We start from the raw sequence: 17,856 nt of genomic DNA on the forward strand, positions 1-17,856 counted from the left end.
TCTTCAATATGTGCAATTTTTTAACCTGAACAAAAGTTACATACATGTAAGTGAAGATAACTAAAGTAAGGACACTGATAAGCAAAGTTCAAATGACTGATTCTAGCTACTCCAAACACTGCAGCCTATTGTCACACCCTGGCTCTTTCTTTCTCCCCTATATGCAGCATAGAGGGAGACAATACCTGAAAAGTTACCAGATCCTGCAAGACCCTGAACTCAAGGGAACTGAAGGTAATTGACAGCAGCACCAGGCATTGTAGTTTCATGGGACACGAATTAAACTGCAGACTATGTATGCTGTCAACTACTTGCAGTCTAGTTGTGTATTTCAAAGGCCAAGAGAATCACTGGGGAATATTTTGTGTTGTACAGAATATGTATTTAAACATCTTTTACCTGAGGATAATGCTCTTGACTAGGTTTTTGTTTTGTTTTGTTTTAAAGTCTAAAAGCCCCCTCTATTCTACCTAGTACTAGAGGGGAAATTGTATATGCTACATGGGCCTAATGTGATATCAGATAAAAATCAACTGTTACATGATATTCTTGACTCCAGTGAAGAAAAGCAGAGCTATAAACTTACAGGAAATTACTCCCTTTCTTGTGTTTCAAATGAGAAAATTGCCGTTACTCAAGCAACATTAGTTGGCAGTTAAAAGGTAGCATAGTGAGCTAAAAAAACTGATTTTCAGTTGTATACAGCAAACTTCAACTTGTCATAGCATTAAGAAAAAACAACACATGGGAGGGGAAGGAGCCTGTCTTATCTCTTTGACCAATAAAAAAAGCACTAGACACTTTCTCAGCTGTTCAGGAAAACCAAAGAAAAGCAACCATTCTTGAACAAGAGGTCAGCATTGTAGATGGCTTTGCGGAACCGTAGTGCTTTCAGAAAAGTTCTGCTTTTACCCCCTGCCTTTGCTACAGTTTCTTTGTTCATATTTGTAAACAAGTCTTTCACGTGATTTCTGTCCTTGACAAAGGAACTGTAATTGGTGACCAGCGTCTCTTCTAAGAAGTTAGAGAAACAGTAAATTCTTCGAGAAATCCAGAAACAACCAACCAACCCAGCAGCTTTATGAAGGAATAGAAAAACTGGCAATCTTTGACATCACCAGTTGGAAGTCTCCATTCCCCTTAGGTATTCTCATTATTTTAACCTGCACCTAATAGATTTTCAATCTCTCATTCCCTCCTTCAGTCTATAATCATTCTGAGGTAGCTTAGGCTTTCTATATTGAAAAACGCTAACCATGAGGTTAAGACATATCTAAGTCTGTTCTAATAGGAAAGATATTACCATTTGACACAGCCACAAATTATTTTCATATTTGAAACCGTAAGTCTGCTCTAAAATTATATGTAAGAAAGAAACACAAGTAAAACTGTATGTTCTTGTTCTTTAAAGCAGGAAAAGAAAGTGGTTTGTTTTTTTTTTAAACAGACAAACATGGGCTCAACAGGTGTACCAAAACAGGCAATACATGAAGACAGCCATGGTCTACACATATAATGAATCTTAAAAACTGAGAAGCACTGCCAAGTTTTGTGAAAGAAGAATAAGAAGAAAAAGAAAAAAAAAAAAAGGAAAAGGGAGAAAACTAAGACTAAAGTACATGTAAACAATTCACTCTGCATTCTACACACAGGTCTTCTATAAATCCCACTTTAATTCTCGGTTTCTGACTTTGTTTTGCATAAAAATATATAAAACAGACAGCATTGTGCCTTGAAAGATGGAACTGGAATTCATAGGGTTTAAGAGAGAATGGGCAAAAGTAACCTGAAATTTTGACTTTTTTAGCCTGTCTAAAATGACATTTCATCTGAACAGCAACAATTCTTCCAACTTAATTCATCCTCAGTACATCATTTGCAAGTCTCAAACACAGCTAGAAAAGAAACTAGAAAATACGTGGGTAGCTTCAAAGACATGAGGAAACATACAACGTTCTTTCAGAGCAGCTTTGAAATACCTTCATGGAAAAACACATCCAATTTACATCTGACATTACATCAGACCACTATTTCCAGGTTCACAAATGTTTTTAAAGTAACAAAATAGGTAAGTATGCATATTAAAGACATTTTAAAGTAACACTGTAATGAAAAGAGAAATATATTATTATTAAACTCCCTTTATATGCAAACTGAAGAAAAGCAAACTCACAGGAGGACCCAGTCCTGTTTACAATAGACATATGATCAGAATTGCCTATGAGGGGCTCTAACTGCAGCCCTCTGACAAGGTCTGTCTTGAGGAAGCCTCTCACTGTGAATAAGCCTGTACCATGAGCCCCATTTTGCAACCACACAACAAAACAAACAAGGAATCCCAAACTTGATTTCAGTTGTGAGCATTTTGCTCTGGCTGGAAAGCAGCAGACTGAAGGAGACAAACTCCCCACAAAAGCAGCAGCTGCTGTCTAACATGCTACCATAATTATTTAACAGCAACTTACATAAAGCCTACAAAAATAATTTCTTTAACGGAAGGGTGGGGTTTTTTGTTTTGCTAGGTTGTATTTTCCCTGTCAGCCACTGAAGTCTGAAGTACGGAGCTGTCTCTTACCTGAGCTGATCATACTGTGCATTCTTTGCTGAGCCAAGAGCTGTTCACGTCCAGAAACCCCATCTGAGGAAAAACACGATTCACTCTCGTAAATTGTCTGCAGCATATTCCAACTGGTCTGCACTTCAGCTACACAAGAGATTCATCACTGCACTTGCACAGGGGCGTCGGGCATGACCCTCTGCGGTCCTACCTCCTCCAGCGAGGGCTGTAAGATAATACGCTTCGGCAATTAGCAATGTTTAAGCACTTGCACAAATATCTATTGGGAGAGGGAAAAAAACCCAAATCCTCTCTCAGCAGCCCCCGCCTGCAGGAAGGGAGCTGAGAGCGTGCAAGGGGCTGTGCACCGCCGAGTTTGAGCAGTTGTGTTCGGGCAGCCAACGGCAGGTGGAAGAAGAAATGAAGAAATATCTCCGCGCTTCGGGCTTTCTGGCAGGGCGGGGGGGAAACACAGCCTCTTACAAACCATCAAACCAAATAAGCCACCTTTCAAGGGACGGGAGCCCCGGAGGGTTTAGTCTGAATTACCCCAGCCTGGACCAGTGTTGCTGTCCCTGTGCCCCTCTGCGCTCCCTCGGCCGGGCGGCTGGACAAAGTTGGCGGGAGCAGCAGCGATAACTCATTTGCATTTGAATCGACACCCGCGTGGCCCAGCGGCGGCAGAAATAGAACAATGGCCGGCCTGAGCCAAAAATAGGTCAAGCATGGCCTGGTGATTGGAGCCTGCATTAATGCGTTTAAAAATACCACAGCAAACACAGCTGTCCAGTCTCTGTCTTTCAAACCTCCGGCGGCCGCCGCCGCTGGGCCTCGAGCGCGATTAACCCCTTCCCCCTGCCCAGCCCGTTTCGTTGGGGAGAAGACAGGGAGGGAAGAAGGGAAGGCAGGGGAGCGGGACAGAAACGCTGCTCGCCTGGGACTTGTGCTCCTCTCCCTCCTTGCCATCCCCAGGGAGTATTTTGCAAAAAGCGAGCAAAACGACACAGCCTCTGTATCGGTCCTAAAATAACGCCGGGAGGTTTTGCTGGCAATGTGGTTTCTGCCTCGCCCACGCGCAGCCATCCTGCTGTTCTATTTTTGCTGCCCGTTTCTCTGGCTACGCTGCAGTTGGCTTCGGTGGGGGAGCTGGGCTGCTGCCTGCTCCCTGCAGGACCTGCAGCCGCCCTGCGAGAGGCGATTTCTGAAGCTAATCGGGTTGGGAGGGAGCAGAAGGTGGGGGCAGATGTTAATGAGGGACCGGGTTTTGTGCGTGCAGTTATAAGCAGCCTTTCCGTATTTAGCATGCTTGATATAATTCTTATAGTAAGTCACCAGTTGTGGCACAGCATGTTAGACACGCTTACCGACTGCACTATTCGGTTGACTTGCTAAAATTTGGAGAGGGGCTGAGCAGCTCACACTTATTTTTAGAAGCATTAGGCAATTTGTGTGGCGTCTTTCTCAGTTTTACAAGATTATATGGTTTCAGAAGAGCAGCATTTGACAGCGTATCAGACAAGAGCACCGTGCTCCTCTGCATCTTGGCAGATTTCACACATGCTATGTGAAGGTTATTTTTCATAATGATATTTCAAAAACTGTGTTATCTTGTTTGCTGATTAATATACCTATATGTAGATAAGTTTCATTTCACTGTTACAGATAGTACTTTACTTCTCTAGGTCTTGCTCTGCCTTATAGCACTTGTTACACTGGGGACCAAAGCCTGTCACTACCGACATATATGATACAGCAGCCTGACCACTCACCTACCAAAATTACGAGTCCCCTTCCACGTCCCTGCTCTAGGGGAGCAACAATGGCCACAGAGACATGATACCTCACTGTAATCAAGAAGCCAACACAGAGGTTGTCTCGGAGCTTTCTAGAAATCCACCAAATACTCAACTATCTTCAGCATTTTTTGCTCCTGAAGAGACAAGAATCTGCCCAACACCTGAGGCTTGGTTCTGCCTTTCAGCAAAGGATCATCTGTCTGCTCTTTAAGTAACAGAATGTATTGTACCCAAGGGTAAAAAAAAAACCCCAACTTCTCACAATTGTGTTACCCAAGAAAAGATTCACAATAACAAAATTCTGTGAAACACCTGTGACATTTGGATACTCCGTGGCACCCGTGAGGTCTGTGGCTCAAGTCTCCTCCATCATCCCAAACCTTTGCCTTCCTCCACATGCTAAATGACCTGATCCTGTTCGGATCTGTCCCCAGACAGATGCAGACTGCAACAGCTGATAACAGGGTGTTCCCCACAGGATCATCAAGTTAGCACCTATTGCTACTTAACACCCCTGTGTCCTTGCCTTCGTTCTTCCCTCTCCACAATATTCCTCAGGAAGCGCTCCTCCCAGGGAAGTGCTGAAGCTCTGCAGATGTCATACACCCAGCTCTGCAAAGGGGCATGGACACGGGCAGTGGCAGCGCAGTGACAGGTAGAGTGTTACAGGACAAGGCAGGGGATCAGCATCATACGTGCAACTGTACCATTGACAACCGATGATTTGGTATCATTTTCTCCTGAAAATAAAAATACCCAAGTTTTTTGTGGGTAATATGCAGCACTTTCACAGGACAGGGCAGAAGACACAAGTGCAAGGGGGATCACCGATATAACCAGAAATCTCCTCTAATGCAGAGAATGCTTTTTATAGACAGAAGTAAATAAAAAGTGGAATTGCTTATGCCTTGAGCCAACCAGAACATGACCCTGTTTAGCGATTCAGTGCCCCAAAATATTCAAATCTCGTATTACAGGGAAACACTGGATGAATCAGTTAAAAACAAGTCAGAACATGGAAAATTGTGGAGTGTGGGATCCTGGTATTAGGTACCCATATGTGTTTATAACTTCTTATATATGCAGCTGCACTTTTAAAGATAGCATTCACAGCTCTAACTGATTTCAAATACTTCAGTAACTATATAAAAGCAAACTATATGCAAGAGTAGAAAATGTACATTCAGATATATAGCTGCAAGCATTCTTAATTTTGGCATATGTATTTTAAGTTGACAGACACATAAACTCTCCTATGTTAGCTAATTCACAGACCATAATAACTACAGCATTGTGCTTTATATTTTAGATGCTATATAAAAATTTTATCAAAATATTTTACTTATGAAGTCAGTCACCCCAAAGTTAGGGCTTTTACAACTTGAATTCTTCCGACTTGCTTCGATGTATTATGGGCCTACTTTGCTACATGCTTAGTTTTAAACACGTGTGTAAATCCATCCCTTTTCAACATAATATTTAAGCACATGCTCAAAGTCTATTGATTGCAACAGAATTTAAGCACATAGTTAAACACTTTGCTGAGTCAGCCCAGCCTTTAACTGCATGATCACGTGAGTTTAAATAGCTCCTTTAGAGTCCCACAGGGGAAGGATAAAGGGTTCATGCCTGACGAAAATCTGGTTTTTATTTTTAAAGCTATGTATGTTATAAGGTGACATTTTCATACAGGAACATGAGTTTTTTTGTTCTGTTTTTTCAAATGCATTTCCTAAACTTAGAGAACTTTAATGATACTGGAGGTCAGAGTAAACTGTTGAAATGATTTAGTGCTGCTGAGGTGATTCTAAATGCAATCAGCAACTTTATAGAAAACGTAAGGCATGTTAGTAGCACTAAAATCTCATTACAGGGGTTTCACAATGTGTTTCTCTTATTTTTCTTCTGAGTTGCTAAAAACAAATAAATATAAGGAAATTAAATCTGGAAACCACATTACTGCAACATTAAGACTGAGAAATTAAGCACTCAAATTAGAAAGAGCTAAGATTTCTACTGCATTATTAACTGCAACATTACAATTAAGTAGCATTTTTCTCTTACTTTCCTTTTTAAGTACAAAACAGTTTATTACTGGTTGTTTTTGGCACATCCCATTTCTCACTCATGTTATTCTGAAGCATAGCCTTCATTAATATTAATAGCTTAGTTTCAACTTTTGCAGTTTTCTTAAGTGTAAATGAATTCTTGCATAATTTTTTCTACCATTTCTACCATACAATTTGCTCAATTGTATCATATAAATATTACATACAAAATTAAAATAAAGAGAGTCGTCCATTCAGCCTTCCTTCAGCCCCTTTTTCATTTGGCAAGTGAAAACACAGGAAGTAATAACATGCATCAATATCAAGCAATGCATAAACAAGCTGGAGCTAAATTGAGGTTGCATGGATTAAAGACCATTAAATCTGGTCTATTGCAGTACTGAAGGTCTGAGTTCTAATCTTTGCAGCCTAAAGAACTCCTATTTTTTGTATATCTAATCATCAAGATTAAAGAAATAAAAAAATTAACTATTGTATAGAACAGATGTTTCTGTAGCCACAGTTCATTAGATACCATTAGTACCACATGAAACCCAAACATCCAGCATAAATTACTACAGCTTACGCTTGAGGATTAACTAGGTTAACAAACAGCCTAAGACTATTACCACAGAGAAGCAGATGGTTTGGGAGCAGAAAGAAATCAAGGGAGATGCTCAAGTGGTCTGGTTCTGCTCTTTCCTGGAACTAAGGGATCGTATTCCAACCCTCTGGGGCAGTTAAAATGGATCACTTAATCCACGTGCTCTGGTTGGAAAGATGCAGTGTGGGGATGTCTCTGATAAGTTTTCTGTGTAGCAAGCCTTTGGCATTGCCTGTGCAGGAATACATGTTGCTTTTCCTTTGCTGTGCTGTGAAACCATGTGCTGGGCACTTCTGAAGTGAGGAGAAAACTGTGATTCTAAACCTGTTTAAGCTCAATTCAAGCTTCAAAGGAATTTTCTGGGACAAAGAACAGCATTTCTGTAGCTTTAGAGGATTTTGTGACAAACAATGGGAGAATAAAATTTGAAAAAGTTTTGAGGATAAGGAGCATTATGCTAGATAAATGTATAGGTCTCTACCATCTCTCATATAATAATACAGAGAGCCTTGCATCTTTCTCATGCAAATTATCTCAGGGTTTTGGAACTAACTGATGGCTTATCACTTCTTTCTCCTCTTAAAATATGCCTTTCTGTTCACATAAATGAGTCTACTAGAAATTAAGTCCTAGATTCAGAACAACACCTCAACGCCGCATACTTGATTAGAAGCACAAGGCTTAAGTTAAGAATATGCTTAAGGGCTTTATACATTCAAAAGGTAATTTCCTGAATCACAAAGCTCAAATAATTTTAAAAAACAGAGAGCTATCAAATAAATTAATATTTAGGTTAGGAAATACATACACAATTCAATTATTCTGCTGACATTGTTACTCATCAGGTTGGAACTAAAACCTCCATATTTTGTGGCAAGGCTGAGGTAAATTGCAAACGAACAAGCGATACAGCCAAAAGCAACATCAGATATTGACAAATAAATGCCTCATACCAGCAAATAAGCATCTTTCCCTTTTTATGCCATTAATGAGGCAAGTAGAAGTATGAGCAATATGAGATTTACTGGGTCGTCCATAGTTACGCCCAGCTCTCTGAGAGCGACATTAGTGCATACTGCGTCTGCCGCATCTAGCTCCACCAGACACACCTGGATGGATATAGATAAAGGAACCCTAGAGCACATAACCGATGATAGCTTGCAATTTGTTCAGCTTCAGGAATTTCAAGCTTGTTGCACTTCTAATGAGAAGATAATCTGTACCTCCATAAAGCATTTTGCACAGGATTTCCTGATGCAAGGTAGCCTGGCAGGTAGATCTAGAACTGACCTAGACAATGAGAGTTCCTGGACAACAGACTACTAAGTCCATACAGCTGGAGAACCAAGAGGATCATCTCTAGCTTGTAATATATGTCTGAGTTTAAGTGTTTTTTTTGGATTTAAGCCAAGAAATGTAGGCCATGCTTGCTGTCTGGAGAACTGCATTGTGAAAATCAATGGCTATGCAAAAGATTTAGGATCACAGCAGAAGACAGCCAACTAAATATGAGCTCCTAGGATTACACTAGGACCAAAAAGACTAATAAAATCCTTGGATATATAAACAAGGTTATATTGAGTAACAGTAGTGAGGTGATATGCATATACCAAAGAGAATATTCTTGTGATACAGTAACTTGCTCCAGTATAGATACCTGAAAAAAGAACGCTGCAAAACTGAGGATGGATAGATAATGCCACAAGCACAAAATAGGTTTAGAAAACCATTGGAAACTCAAAGACCTGAGATACTAAGTTTACTGAAGTAGTTCAGGGATGGCTTGGCATCCCTTGTCTATACCTACACAGGGCAAGATGTCCAGTGATGTAGTAAAATGGTCTTTATTTTAAGAAACAAGTCTTTAAGAAAAATCAATCTAGTAGAAAAATTCAAGACAAACAAATTAGCTTTACATCAATAGTGGCTGTGTCTCTGGAAAGAAAGCTCTAAGAGCTCTGTAGGGCAAACTTAAGGGAGGTTTTGTTGTAGGACTTCAAGTTAGACAGGTCAGATGTGGTGATCATGGGGAGTACCTTCAAAGCTACTAAGAACTACTAAGAATTATTGCTGAACTGATAGTAATAATAAGAACTAAATAGAATAATTATTCCTACATCAGAAAGTTGTTGTCTTTTAAATCATCCTCTCCTGAAAAGCAGAGGTGTGTGGGGGTTTGTTGCTTTTTGGGTTTTTTTTTTGTTTGTTTGTTTTTAAATCCCAAATAGGTTTATTTTCCTAAAAGAATGGATAATTTTTATGAGAGAGGCACCAATGGAGTACACTCTAATCACTTTGGGGGAAAAAGTCTTTGTGGAAAAAACCCCCACCACTAAACAACAAAGCCACAAAGTGTTTGCTTTGTTTTGCTATTCAAAGCTGCCCTTTTAAGTCACATAATTAGATCAGTAGGGTCTTTCTAGCTCCAGGCTTGGGTTCATGAAAGGATGAAGTGACTTTGCATAACATGCTACAACCATTGTACAAAACCATATCAGATTTGGAGCAGATAGATACTCATGTAGGTTGGGACAATTGTTCCGTTAAATTTTGAAGGAAATATCAAACAAAACACATATAGTTAGACAACCACTGCTATAAGCTTTTGGAAGCTTGGCCAAGAAAAAATATTTTACATAAAGCACTAAAAGTATGGGCCAAGGAACGGCCCTGAAAAGCCTGGCCACGTGCTGGGCTGCAGGCACACGTCATCCCTCCCACTGCCCTGCCAGCTGGGATCTCCTTTCCCAGCAGCTTCACCCCTCACTGGGGAGCATTCAGGCACATGGAGAAACAGCATTACATGCATACACATGCCTCTGGAGCAGTAACAAATTGACTGCTACTGTGATATGAAAAGGTCACATCTCACGCCGGTCAATAACTTTGTTATGAAACTACATGAAACGTTCCTGCGTTAGCTGGACCAGGACGGCAGCAAAGTTCAGTCCTGGTCCTCTCCTATTTTTTTTCAGAATGTTTCAGTGAACCCAGATCCAGTTTTCATCTTTCTTCCTCATCTTGAACTCTAATAAGGAACAGATCTGCAAACCAAAATGTTATTGATACACCAGCTCAACATTTTTACAGTGTTGGTGAATTTTGTGCAATGCTAAAAGGATGTAACTGACTTCAGTGAGTGAACTGTAATTCTTTGCCTGACTTCAGCAGAACCAGGATATTTCCTAAGGAACAATATGATTTTAATTCTCCTTGCGGAAGCAACATGCAATGCAAAAAAGAAAATAAGTCAAAATACAATTGAAAGCAAGGTTTCATAATTCTGAAAGAAAATTACAACACCTTTCAAGTAAACATAACCTCTCCCTTTAGCTAAGTGAAACACTTTGAAAATCTTAATGCAGCTACTTACTGTAACTGAAAATAATTTTACAATATACTATGATGCTGCCAAAATGTGTCACAAACCTGACTTTTGCAAATATTTTGCGGCCAACTGGTGGTATTCCAAAGGCCAGAATCAGTCCCAAGAAGGATTTTACCCATACTTCAAGCTCATTTAGCCAAGTCATACAACCTTCAGTTTGCTAAGCAATCTGTCCCATAGAAGGGATGAAACAAATAGAGAGGGATGCTACAGCAAGTGCTCAGCAGTCACACCTCAGCAGGCAGATGTGGGCAGCTACGGCTGCTGTTTCCACGCATCCTTCATCTGTCCCATCTCTAACTTTTAGTAGCAGAAGACAAGTGTTCAAGCTCTCTAGGATAAACGGGCAAGACTGGTCCCAAGCCCCACAGTTTTCTGTAAGGAGAGCTTCACAAAAAAACCTGCTAAATTGTTCTGAGCCTCAAACTGCTATGCAATGGCTAAAAAAATGCACAGGACAGAACTGGTAATTCGCATTGAAAGCATGGGGAGCCAGGAAGAAGATAAATTGAATCCACGTTCAGACAATAATCTCATTCTAATCAACTGTAATCAGGTATATTTATATCTTGCAAAAAGTTTGGGAGGGGAAAGCTCTTACATTCACTTCAATCCAAAGAGCTGCTGGGAAAGAGCATCTCAAAATGAATCAACAAATGAAAAGTAACTCGCAAATGCTGGAATCCCAATGCCACAAAGTAAAGATGCCAGACTATTTTAGATGAACTTACGCTTCCGAGTGCAAAGTGTAGGATCAAACTTGGGCTCAGGGCCTGTTCTAAAAATAGCATAGCTCTGTGGCAGTCATCTACACACTTCATATTCTGTCGATTGGTGGTCGAGAGAACAGGGTGGCAAGATAGGTGATAATGGCAGGAAAAAAAACCTTTCAGTGAACGAATCAGAGGTTCTACACCATCACAAGTCAGGTCTCACGTAAGTCATCAGTCATGGGTGGGCTGGCCTGCATATGTTATGATTGCACTTCATTTCCAGCCTCTTCCTCCACTTGTTTAAATAGTAGTCAATGAAATGGACTGCTAAGAATGTTTCCCTGAGGTCTCAAATGCATTTTTTCATTTTAAATCTGCAGTTAATGTAATTAAAGTGTTACTCCTAGTCCATGAAAAATTGAGTGCACATTCAGCAGCCCACAAAACAGTGCCATACACAGGCCAAGTGGCAGTTTTGGCTACAAGTAACCAGCAACAAAAGCTAGACCGTTCAAGGTAGCCGGTATCACCTGCAGACTGTGTCCACAGGAATGAATAAGTAAATCACAACCTAGACTATCTTAAACCTTAATTGTGTGCTCCATCTCCTCTACTTACCTCTGCCAGAATTCCAGCAATAAAGAAAAGCTAAAAAGATGGAGACAGAAAACTTGGACAACTAAAAAATGCACATACAGTTCACAAATAGTTTATTTGGCATAACTAAAGAAGCTTCCTATGTCTCAGAAGACAAAGGAAGATAATTAAAGCCATGTGTCTTTTTTTTTTTTTATCTGATAAAGAGGTGCAGCAAAATTCGTCACCACCTTAACTAAATAGATGTACTGTAATAACAAAGCTGAAAAAACCCCACATAAGTAAATTACCAGCATGATGAAACAGGCTTAACCTTGGTCAAGCTTTATTTTTTCTTTTTCATTGCCAGTAAGAATGCTTCTAAAAATATCATCCTCATGTTTTACAATATTAATTTGCTTACCATTCTAAACAAATGCTTGTCTCCACTTTCAGACTATACACAAATGCACCAACCTTACATTTAAGGAGTAATTTACTTGAACTAACACAGCAGAGCTGGTTTTATTTAGACAACTTCAAAGAAGATGCTGTTGTAAGCTATCTAATCACAGTATTCTCTTTCAATTACTATTCACAGGCATATAAAGTGTATTACTCTTAGAGATCTTATATATATATGTCTCACATGTGTTTGTGTGTGTGTCTAAGAATATAAATAGATAAACAGCGCACTCTCAGCTACTGGTGTCACACACCACAGCTGAAATACTAAAGTGCACATACATTGACGTAAAAAAGAAACTAAAGCTGAAAGCTACATAAGTGTCTAGCTTAAAACATGTGATGATCGAGTATTTTATTGACTTGGGGGCTAAATCATTACATTCACTTTTGTTCATTTAGTGTCCTCTCAGATGCAGCAGAAACCCTCCAGCAATTCAGAGAGGCAGTATGCTATTCTGGGACCCATCAGAAAATGAATGAGTTGAGAAGTTGAGCAACTAACTATATTTGCAAGTGGAAATCTCCAAGGCATACCTACCAACAAGAATTTCAGGCTACAAATGCACTAGGATGGTTGCCAACAGAAATATTTCATCAGTCAGTCTTTTACAGTACTGTAGCTCCCATCTCGTTTTTTGCCAAGTTATTTAGCACTGCAGACACCAGCAACCAACAAGTTTGATAACTGCTTTCATTTCTCACTTTTTCTGGCACTCAACTGTTTTGTGATACTTTGTCTTCTGATCCAGAGACCATAAGCTTGTCACAGTATGCTAAGGGGGTTTGTGTGCACTGTTGCAATGCGAGGAGGGAGAGAAGATACAGAGAAGGTCAGTAGACCTTTAGTGGCTACATGTCCCCTAAAGAATGACCTGCAGCTGTGGAGGGCTGGACTGAATAACCATGGTAACTCCTTCAGCCATTTCTTCTTAAGGGGCAATACTTGAGTATTGGAAACACTGCATTTCTAGGCACTGCATGAATCCAAGGACAGTCATTTCTCCAGCACAAATGCTCTTATTTAGGACATGCGTCCTAAATAAAACCGTGTCCTAAATAAGACCATGTGTACTAAACAACCCATTTATGGAACATCTAAATCAAATCAGCTACCGCTGCAGTCTTGGCACCGCTACACTGCCAATCAGTAGAATGATGTTTGCCTGGGTGGGATGCAGGGGCTTCACTGGCAACACCACGTTAAGGAGTTCCCTATGTGTTCCTGCTCCTTTCCTGTCTTTGTGCAGCACGGCAAGGTTTTGTGTGTATTTATTCATTAATTTTAAAGGAAATCGTATTAGTTTTCCAATGCAGTTCAAAAAGCACAAGGAACAAAAGCAAGACCCCAAAAGCACAAGCAAGAAAAGCAAGAACTTTTTATCATCACAAGGTCCACAAGCACAGTGGAAGAAGTTCAAAGTAGTCCTGACAGTGCTATACTACCCCAGAACTCTCTTCACTAGTGGCATGACAGGTATTCAAGAGGACTTGTATCTTGAGAGACTGATAAATCATGAAAGATCTATGCGGCCAAGCCAATACATACAATCAACATAACTGACTACCCAAATGAGCCAACATCATTTAAAGATACGCACAAAGTCAACAGAAGATGTATTTTGAACACTAAGGGAAAAATAAAGTCTTAGAACTCCATAAGGTTTTTTAAAACATTCGATTTTCTAATGATTTGTAGTCTTGATGCTATAGATCTAAATTGGATTAGTTAAATAAACAATTAAGGTCTCCTTTGAAAAGGAAAACAATATTCTTTAGTTTCTATACAGTATAAACTGCATTTTCTGATGATGCAGAAAAGAGAATATTGGGTTAAGCGACTTATACAAAACTTCAGTTGAATCTTTATTTTTCATAAAAATTCAGACTAAATTAGGCTACCTTAATCTTAGACTATATAATCTGTTTCCTCCACATCTTTCAATGCTCATTTGTAAAACTCCCTCACCAGTGCGTAATCCTGTTCTAGAGAAGACAGCAACCAGGGTGTGCCATTTGTGCACCGAGAGGGCAAAGGGACGTTCCCAACTCTGCTGGCGTCACATGACAGACTGATAAACAATCTATATCATTTGGCTACCCCATTTGATAAACTTTAAATTTATTTTTATCATCTGCACAAGAGAAAGATGACACATAGTAACAGTTGTTATGTTATTCTGCTTGACACACAGTCATGAAGAGAACTAATTTTGCTCATCGTTACAAATAATAACACATTTTCATTTTGGAGACATGATATGATAATATCCTACCCAATCTGAAAGAGGATTGAATCCTTGCCTTTTTGGAAAGTTCAGCATCATTACATGATATTGCATACAACAGAGCAAACCAGCCTGAGCATGTCTCATGCCATTCACTGTCACACGAAGCCAATAATCTATCTATGATTTTCATGGATGGCCTGTTCCCATCTTTGACACAGTAACATTGATCCCTCTACCTGAAGCATAGTAATTCTTCACTGGCAGAAAGTAAGACCTCCAGCAGTCTTGGTCTGAGAGTACCAAGAAGGAAATTTGCATTTCATTCACATACAGAAAGAAAATACCCACTAGATACACATATAGCCCTAGTTGACTTTGTTGGGGTTTTTTTTGTTTGATTGATTTCTTTTTTTTCTTATGGGTTTCTACTTTTCCTGTGGTAACACTGAAAAAGATCATGTAAAGTTTTTTACATCTATGTATTCATCACGTATTTCTTAAAAGTGCCCATGAGGGATGGTTAATGAACATTTAAAAAATAAAAATAAAATAAAAAATGGCCTAATGATTCGTTAGGACACTCAAGATTTAGCAGTCTTGAGCTGAAGTTGCCAATCACAGGTTTCCAGTGATCAGAGATCCCATAATACTCCGCATTCCAGGTCCCCATCTGTCAAACGGGAATAAACAGCAGTCTATTTCACATTACTGTTTAGAGGATAAGTGTTGTAAGGGTGCTCAAACACTATGGAATTGGAGAACATACACTTTCTTTAGGCCAAAATATTTTTGCCAATGTCTACAGCACACAGTCAGTTAGCAACTGGTAATCTGTGCCCTTCCACAGGGAACTGGCAATGCTCTGATTACTATCCATGACTGTCAATGCTGTTCAAAGTCTGATTATTACCAAAATCAAAATGCATGTGATTTCCCCAAGCCACAAGTATAGCTTTTTTTTTTCCTCAAAAGTTAGAGACAAGCACAAAAAGCCTGTGCCTTCTTTGATATTTCAAAAGTTTTTTGTTTTTACCTGTGTTCCCTTAACTTGTCCTTTTCTTCAGAACATTTTATGTAGTTCTGTAAACAGAACATTGCTACTTGCAAAAAAAAAAACACAGCTAAAAAAAAGTTTCTTATGTCTCTCTCTACGTTCCCAGGCTTACAACTTAGGTATTTCCATTCACAAGGAGAAACAAGGCAGCTTAGCGACAGTTCTGGCAAGCAATGAATCTCACTACGTTAGTTACTAAATGCTTGATGTTAAAGAAAGAAATTGCCTACTTCAGCTCAACATAACGCATTAAAAAAACCCAACCTAAAAATCAAACACACGCCTCTGGGCAAACATTTCTGTCTTTGAATCTGTTGTACATTGATGAATTAATGAGATCAGCTGAAGGACTTTTCCCCCCATTCAGTTGAAGCGGTGGTCATACACACCTGCTCTTTTTATTTCATCTCCAGCATAGACCTGGCATGGTCCGTTAGTTTTCAGTCTATTCTTGGCACAAGGATATTTGAACAATGATTGACCATGATAAACTGCCTCTGCTTTGGTCAACATTAAACTAGCCAGTCCTCTTTATACACTTCCCATGAGCCTGGAAACCTCACTTGCAGATAGGGGTAAATATTTCTGTAAGATTTTCCTCTTTAAACCAACCAGAAGAACAGTCTTTGCATTGTTCTGGGGCCCGTGTTTATAAATGTCATCCTTTCCTTCTTCATTTACTACTTCCACCAAAAAGGACTGTATTTTCCAAGAGAAAATTAGTAACTGATGACCACTTTTTCTAGTTCTTTCCTTTCCTGCTGTTAGTCTCTCTTCAGTTATTACAGACACGCAACTGTCTGTCCTACTCTCCTCCTCTAACTCCATCTTTCATTCACTACTGAAATGTTGACTCCCTCCATGCTTCACTTACTGAAATCCCAGACAAAACACAATTCCGAGGTTTCTCCCATGCTGGTCTCTTGTTTGTGAAGTCTCCAAATACCTCTAAATAGTTAAAACTCTTCTCCCTAGGTCAATACAATGAATTGAGCTCCTTTGCTCAGAAAACCATATCACCTGACATTACTAGGCAATATGATTCTTTTCTTCTATATTTGAATATGCACACAGATTATACATACAGCCAAGATATTTCCATCCAGGCTGAAAAAATTATTTGGAAGAGGTCTTGTTTCTTGTGGTGATGAACATAAAGTGGCCCCCTCTATCAGATAAAAGAAGAGGTTGTGGGTTCTTACTGTAATTCTAGTACCACTCCCATTGCCACCTTCCTGTTCTTCCAGGACCTTGGAGACCCTCCACAGACTCACTGACAGCCTGCTTCTGCAAGAAAAGCTTTTCCACTGACCTGCTACCAGCTAGGGAAACACCCTGAAATCCTTAGAAGTCAGATTTATTCCAAACCCATTAATTCAGACTTCATTTCACAGGGTTTTAACTGCCATAATTTCTACTGAATGATGAACTCAAAAAGCAGACGCAAAGCACTTCTCAAAGAACAGCTGACGTCAAATATATATCAGGTCTCCCATTCTTCTTGTGCATAAATAAATGCCTCTCTTTTAAAGTTTTCTCTCTCATATTTGCTTTCTATAGTTTCTAGAAAGAGTGCTCCACAATCTCTCCTCCCAGAAGCTTCTGATCGCTAATTCTGTTTTAATCTTCTTCTGTATATATTTATCACTGTATTTCACAACTTAATCTCTTACTCTTTGATCCTTGAAACATCGTACCCTGCAATTTCTTTATTCCTATTAACATTCTTCATCAAGCATAATTCAGAACATGTTCCTTACCACTTGTCGTCTTATTGTACTTGCAGACTTCCATCTTTCCTCTGTCTATAGAGATGCTGCAGAAATTGTTTTCTCAATCACTCAAATTCTTCTTTTGACTCCTCAAATTCAAAGAAAATTTCAAACACAGCCAATTTTGTCACATCTCATTCAATTTTTTTGGAGAGGACAATGATAGTTATAGCATTCAGAAATCATCCCACATGATGTTTTAAGTTTTGTTGCTGCTAACATCTAGTCTCCTTCCTGCTGAAAATGGCTAGTTCCTTAAAATCTGACAAAAGGGGAGAAATCTCTGCTATTTTGCCATCTATTCAAATAACAGAGGCAATTCTTGATTTCAACATTTTCTTGTTATGAATGTGCAATGCCAATAGATAGGCAAATGAAAGGGGGGTGTGTGTAAGCATACAAAAAACATAATTTCCTTTTTATTATAAAGACTCATCATGTTAAAAACTGATGTAAGGATATGAGCAACATACCATGAGGCTTGTGTACCTGATATTCATCATTCATAATCACCTCTCCAGAGCCAGTTTTATCCTTTGTTGTATGGAAAATGGAGAGCTATAAAGCCCTATTTTTGGCCAACATGAAACAAAGGTAGGGGTTTTATTCCATGAGAGAAAATACTGTTTTCCCACAGTGCACAGAAAGGGAG

General features: G+C 39.4%; 1 protein-coding gene across 3 annotated transcripts in view; it reads right to left on the minus strand.

The window, feature by feature from the left end:
- HDAC9 (histone deacetylase 9) overlaps positions 1-2,762 on the minus strand; it is a 278,058-nt gene extending 275,296 nt beyond the window's left edge. For all 3 annotated transcript variants that reach the window (XM_040591758.1, XM_040591757.1, XM_040591756.1), the window contains exon 1: positions 2,576-2,762. In XM_040591758.1, the coding sequence (XP_040447692.1) occupies positions 2,576-2,681 (106 nt within the window). In that variant the 5' untranslated portion in view covers positions 2,682-2,762. The remainder of the gene's footprint in view (positions 1-2,575) is intronic.
- Positions 2,763-17,856: the final 15,094 nt, after the last annotated feature.

The sequence above is a fragment of the Falco naumanni genome, chromosome 4, assembly GCF_017639655.2.
Source record: "Falco naumanni isolate bFalNau1 chromosome 4, bFalNau1.pat, whole genome shotgun sequence".
Taxonomy (NCBI): Eukaryota; Metazoa; Chordata; class Aves; order Falconiformes; family Falconidae; genus Falco; species Falco naumanni.